Raw genomic sequence first — 6000 nt, 5'->3', positions numbered from 1 at the left:
AATTGTTTTGCAGTTTCAACCACAAACCAAAAAAATGTCTCAAAGAACTTGGACAGACACTGATGAATGAACATAAAAGCAACACAGATTTAATTTATTTATGTTCACTCCTTCCTCCTTAGCACTTAAAAAATTAAGGCTCAATCATGCACATAGACAGAAAATAACACTTACTAACCAAAATAATCTTAGGGAGGTCCTCTTTGGATATTAAATTAACTAAGGCCACAAAAACATTTCTTTTGTTAATGTATATTCATGCATGTAAAAAATTATTGAACTTTCAGACTTTTTTTCAGCTTTGACACATTGAACATCACCAAAAATATCAGAGAATTTCAGAACTCTGAAGGTTAAGAACAGAAGATATTATTTTAAGTGCTGGTTAATAAACAAAAACCAAACTGCCAATACTGTATCTGTCATCTGCTTGATCATCATAATACTGAATCTGATTGGTATTTATCAAAATTTCTTTTTGGCTGATGGAACAGAAAAGATCCGATGTTTTGAGCATTTCACAGTAACATAATAGTGAGCTTATTTGAATATTTTCCTACATCATTTTAAGATGTGGCTGTGTTCATGCCCCAGATGAAGAGTGTATGTGTGGGTGAGTAGGGAAAAGGAGGAAGGAATATTAAAAACAATGGAAGTCTGTGAAAATTATGACTTGTACTTAGTAAGTGATCAGTAAATCATAGATTCATGAAGTCTTATATTTGGGACTTAACAATCCCTTCCTTTAAAGATGAGGCAAAGGGCTCAGGTCTATGAAATGAGTTGCTTGTAATCACAAGATAACTTAGAAAGATCAGGAGGAAGATGACGATAGGTGGGAGGAAGTGGGAATTAAAATCCTGTATCTATTTTTGAATGTTCAGGAGAATAAAATTGACTTATGATGAAGTCTTGTTTTCTTTTCTTGGTTGATATTTGTCCCAAATTTGTATTTATGGCGAAGAGCAGAATGTCTAAAGAAAGCAGCATGCTTAATTCATACTTTTAGGGAAGTCTTAGAAACAAGCTGAAGAGTGGGTTGAGTTATACAACCCTGGGACAAACTTACATATTGAATTTAACATTGAACTCTGAGATCAATGTATTCCCACCAGCAGTGTTCTGTCACTCATGACATCAAGTCTCTCCTCGCATTCTATTACTAATGGAAAACGTGAAATAAAATGGGGTATGAGGAGGTAGCAAAGACTAATGGAGTCTCTATTTTGGGGTTATGACCTCAGCCAAGGGAAATCATGAGAAACTATGAAAGAAAACTAAAGAATATGGGCCATAGCAAGATATTCAAGAGGCATAATGGCGTATATCATCTCATTGAAGTTGGAATCCTTTTACTGTTTCATTGCTTACTGGTTTCAGGTAACAAAAATGAAACTGAATTAACTTAAGAAAAAGAGGGATTCAAATAACAGGAAAAGTCTGAATATTCTTCAGACCTATCTGAGCTTGTGTGCTCCTTTCAAATGGCAGCTTCGTTCTTTCTCACTGTAGCCTGGTCACTCCTACATGGAAGGAAACATGGGCCATGTTTGGATTTTTTTTTTTTTTTTTGTCTCAAAAGCTATCAGTGAATGACTAATATGAACTCTTTCTTTCCCATGCACAAAAATCCCAGGGAAGAGACTCAATGGGAATGACCATCTGTCAACCAGTTAACAATGACCAAGGCATTTTGATTGGTCTAACTTAGTATTTTGAGTGGTCTGCCTTGGAACAAAGGAGTAGGGGGTGTTGTTCCATGGAGGTAGATCCAAGTTAAAAATGTAGAACTGAGAGAAGGGGAGTTCCTAGGAAGGGAATACTGAGCAGATAAATCCAGATACAAACCTGTGGTTTTCCAAGTAATATGCTGGGTTACTCAGATTTGGTTTTTTCCCAGGTTGAAAATAATAGCAACATATTTTATTTAATTCAACCAATAAGGAATTATTATAAAGGTACGTGGAAAATTGAAGAAATACAAAGATCCATTTCAGAAATCCTCTAGCAATCACAGAGGATATAGCATGTCCTTTCCACATCAGGTAGCAAATGTCCCCTATCTGCTGTTTTCTTATGATGACTCAGTTGAGATGAAAAGAAATGAGAGCATGGCTTTTACTTTCTCACTGTTCCAGTTGTTCCACACAGGGTACCATCTTCTTGTTTAAGAGTCTAGAGTCTCATATTCAAATTATTAAAGCTAGGCTCTGTTTGAGTAGACCAGTAACCATCAAAAGCAAAATAAGATGCTTTTGTTGGGTAGAACTTTCATGCCAATTCATTTTATAGGTTGCTGGTCAGATATACAACTTTGGCTAGGTAGCAGTCATTGTTTCAATCAAAACCAAATGATGGGGTCAAAGCAGAAGAAATTGAAAATTAGAGGCAAATCATGGGTATGTAAGGCAATTTAATTGGTGGATATCTTGTACAGACTGTCAGGCATCCAACAAAATTTAGACTATTTTTTTAACCAGTGAATATTAATTGAAATCCCTCTTTTGCTAAGAGTTATTTTAGATGAATAGGTGAGACAAAGGTATATAGGAAAGTCCCCGCCACAAGAAGACCTATAAAATTGATGAAGTCAAAACTATCACAATGGACACAAGTAGAAAAAACAAAAATAACCCAAATTATTCAGGGCATTTAATCTTTTCCTCACTTTACGGTAAAATACACAATCCACTTCTTATAACCATTGCTGGGAACGAGGCCTATTTTTAATACAGAAACAAATTATTTTGTTTGTTTTTTATCACTTAAGTTGTTACTCTGAAGACAGAAGGAAAATTTTAAAAGAAATAGTTTTCATAGAAGAGAAGTGTCTGAGCATCATAAGGAGCGGAAGGTAATTTAAGGAAAGGGGACTGAGAAGAGATTGAGTGAAAGGAAAGAAAATAGAGGAGGGAGGGTGATAAAAACAGAAAGCAAAGATAATCCAAAGAGCAGTGTGCACAACTCTGAAGCAATCGGTACCACTCTGATCAAGTCAGTATCTCTGTTCTGGGCTTAGTTTCTCCAGGCACCAGGCTGCTTCTGGGTAAAACGGCATGCTCAGCTTGGCCAGCCTCTTTTCTGTGCCCATTACTTGTTGTGGGCCTAAGAAAGGAAAGGCTTCAGGTTTCTGGGATGAGGCTGCTGTTTCTCTCTGTTCTCAGCTCCATGAAAATTCTTAAGGGACAAGGCTATAGATAAAAGATGTGAGGGAGGAGAGGGAAGGGCTCAAATGATGAGTGAGGTGGCTTGATTTTTAAGCTCCCCTGATACTTTGTATTTATATATTTGCTGCTTCTAGAGAAACATAAAAAGTGAAATAAATCATACATAGAATTCCTGTGCAAATAGCAAACCAATAACCTACTATCCCCAGGAGGTTCTGGCCTCTTCCCAGGGTACAGTTTCAGAGCTCTAAAAGGCAAGGGATATGTACTCTGATATGACCCAATTCTGGGATATTCTATGTCAAGTAAAGCACATAAACTCCTATAGTTAGCAATAAAGTGGGGACGAGGGAGTGTGGACTTGGAGAGTGACAGCATGGAAGGGGCCTAACATTGGGTCCACGGTAGCATAAGCCTTGTCATTTGAAGTTGGTTATGTCCTGCCATGGCCTTAAGTTCTTTCACATTGAACAGCTGAGGACTAGGACAATTTGTAGACCTTTAGAACCAAATACATAGCTTTGGACAAGAATCTGCTTACTGAGAATGAACCCCAAACCAAGTTGTCCTAGAGTCCAAGGAAAAGGTGAAAAAAAAGTCTGAAAATGAATGCACGCAGCTGTTACAAAAGTGGTCAGTGTGAGGGTAGGAAACGTGGGATAGATGACATAGTTGGGAAAACAGGTGATTATCTCCCCAGGATTACCTAGTCAGCAGCGGTTACCGGTTGCTGAACCGCCTTTTAAACCACTGAGTGTGGAGCATGAAAGGTTAGAAAAGGGTGAAGACTTTATGCCGGAAGCAACGTTATCTTCCAGTTCTGGGTCCAGTCTGGATGAGCACAGGGGGGCAATAGAGAAAATGGTTTAAGTAAAAAAAAAAAAAAAAAAAAAAAAAAAAAAAATTTCTTCTTCTGTAAGCAACCCTCCGGTGGTCTCCGCACTCCGCGGGCCAGCTGTCTTGAGCCTTCTGTTTCCGTGCGTTGTCTCGGGTGAGCCCTTTAAATCCAGCTTTCTCCGCCCCCACCAGCACGCGCCCGCTCCCAGACAGGTGTTTTCCCAACTCCTGAGACTGAGGATTTTGGGGAGTGTCTGAGCCAATAAGGTTCCCCTTTGGGGAGTGGGGGGCGGGGGAAAAGGCGTGGCTAGTTGGGTCAGAGCGGGGGCGGGGTTTTCGCGGCTGAGCAGAGCCAGCCTGGTTGCGTGGAGGGTTGTTTTATCCGCCCCCCCCACCTTTTTTTTTTTTTACCCCCCCCCCTCCCGTAGTCTTATTAATTTCTCTGTGGGGCTGCAGCTGGAGACCGCGGAGCGTTGGAAATGACGCTCGGAGCTTTAATTACCGCAGCCGCCGGACAAGTGTGAGGAAAGCTGACAGGAAAAAGGACAGGATCGGGGGAGAAGCGAGAAGCTACCCCCCCTTCCCCTCCCAATTTGGACTGGAGGTGCAAGGAAACTGAAAAGGGAGCCGAACATAGCCCGGCTGGGGGGGGGAGAGCCGGAAACCTACCGCCTCTTTGCAATCAACTTTTTTTGGAAACCTTTTTCCCCCTTCCTTTTTATTGTTGACCAACCAGTGAGCGAAAGTCAGGAGGGAGCGAGAAAGCGAAGGCTCATACAGGGAAATAGCTGCACAGTCCGGCCCGGAGCACCACGCGCACACACTCGAGCACACTCCCACACAAGCGCGCACCCTCACCCCCTCCTCCGGTCCCCGGCCCTGGACCCGCCGGCGCGGACTCGGGCGCCGGTGCTCGGAGCCGGTGCACCGCGCACGTCGCGCGCCAATCCCCCTCGCGCCCCGAAGCGCGCCTGGCCGAGGGATCTCCTCCGCGTGCCCGAAAGGGGATATGCCATTTGGACATGTAATGGTCAGCAAGGGATCTGAGACTTCCAAAAAATGAAGCTGGCGACAGGACTGTGGGTCTGGGTGAGCCTTCTCCTGGCGGCGGGGACCGTCCAGCCCAACGCTTCTCAGTCAGGTGGGTCGTGCGCGGTTGCTTCTCGCGCTCCAGTTGTTGAACCTGCTCCCGCCGCCTGGGCTGCGTCGGGTGGCTCCCTCGCCCCCTTCCGCGAACCTGAGACCCGCTGGTTCCCAGGCACGGAGGGGCCGCTCCACCCGGGCCTCTTCCGTGGGCTTTCGTTCGCCCCTCTTTCTGTCCCCAAACTTAACCTTTTTGTGTGCCTTCGTTTTATTTATCACGAACTACCACTCTGCGCCCCTATCCCCTGTTTCTCTCTCCTTAACCCCCCTTCTTTCTTTCTCGCGCGTTTTCTCCCAGCCTAAGCGGGATCCCTTCCAGTCCAGCCTGTGGTGCGGGACGTGGGAGACAGAATTCCCGAGTTAGAGGAGGCGGTCCTCTCGCCGTCCCGGCCGGGGAGAGTGAAAGCTTCCAAGAAGCGCGCGCCGCCCGGGCTTCCGAAGAGCTGGGGTCCCGGGCGGTGTCAGCTGGGCCTCTTGAGAGCGGGGGGACTGTGGGGAGTGGAGCTCCGAGAGCAGGGCTTTGCACCTGTGTGTGCTGCCGGGAGGCCGCTGCGTCCCCGGTCGGTCGCCGGAGCTTGTGGGGTCAGACTCCTGAGCCCAGCCCGGGGCAGCTGGAGCGCGGCGGGAGGGCGCGCCTCCGGCGGGTGCACGGAACTCTGGGCCTCCCACGCCCGCGACTCGGAGCCTTCGCCCCATAGACTCGAGGGAGCTTGCATGCCTGCGTGCCCTCTTAAAAAAAAAAAAAAAAAAAAAAAAAGGGCGGGGGGTGGGGGGGGGAGGTTGACATACTTGAGCCGGGAGCCCGGCCTTCGCATCGGTGGCTGTGTTTGGCTTCAGGAAGAGTTCTTCCTGT

The 6000-nt window shown here is 45.4% G+C and overlaps 1 protein-coding gene across 4 annotated transcripts in view; it reads left to right on the top strand.

Annotated features, from left to right (window-relative positions):
* The first annotated feature begins 4445 nt into the window (after positions 1-4445).
* The window catches only part of ERBB4 (erb-b2 receptor tyrosine kinase 4), a 1144797-nt gene continuing 1143242 nt past the window's right edge, over positions 4446-6000 (top strand). For all 4 annotated transcript variants that reach the window (XM_043577726.1, XM_043577724.1, XM_043577727.1 and 1 more), the window contains exon 1: positions 4446-5145. In XM_043577726.1, coding sequence (XP_043433661.1) covers positions 5064-5145 — 82 coding nt within the window. In that variant the 5' untranslated portion in view covers positions 4446-5063. The remainder of the gene's footprint in view (positions 5146-6000) is intronic.

This window comes from Prionailurus bengalensis, chromosome C1 (genome assembly GCF_016509475.1).
Source record: "Prionailurus bengalensis isolate Pbe53 chromosome C1, Fcat_Pben_1.1_paternal_pri, whole genome shotgun sequence".
Lineage (NCBI taxonomy): Eukaryota > Metazoa > Chordata > Mammalia > Carnivora > Felidae > Prionailurus > Prionailurus bengalensis.
The sequence above is the reverse complement of the archived record's forward strand: the minus strand, read 5'-3'. Positions and strand labels throughout refer to the sequence as shown.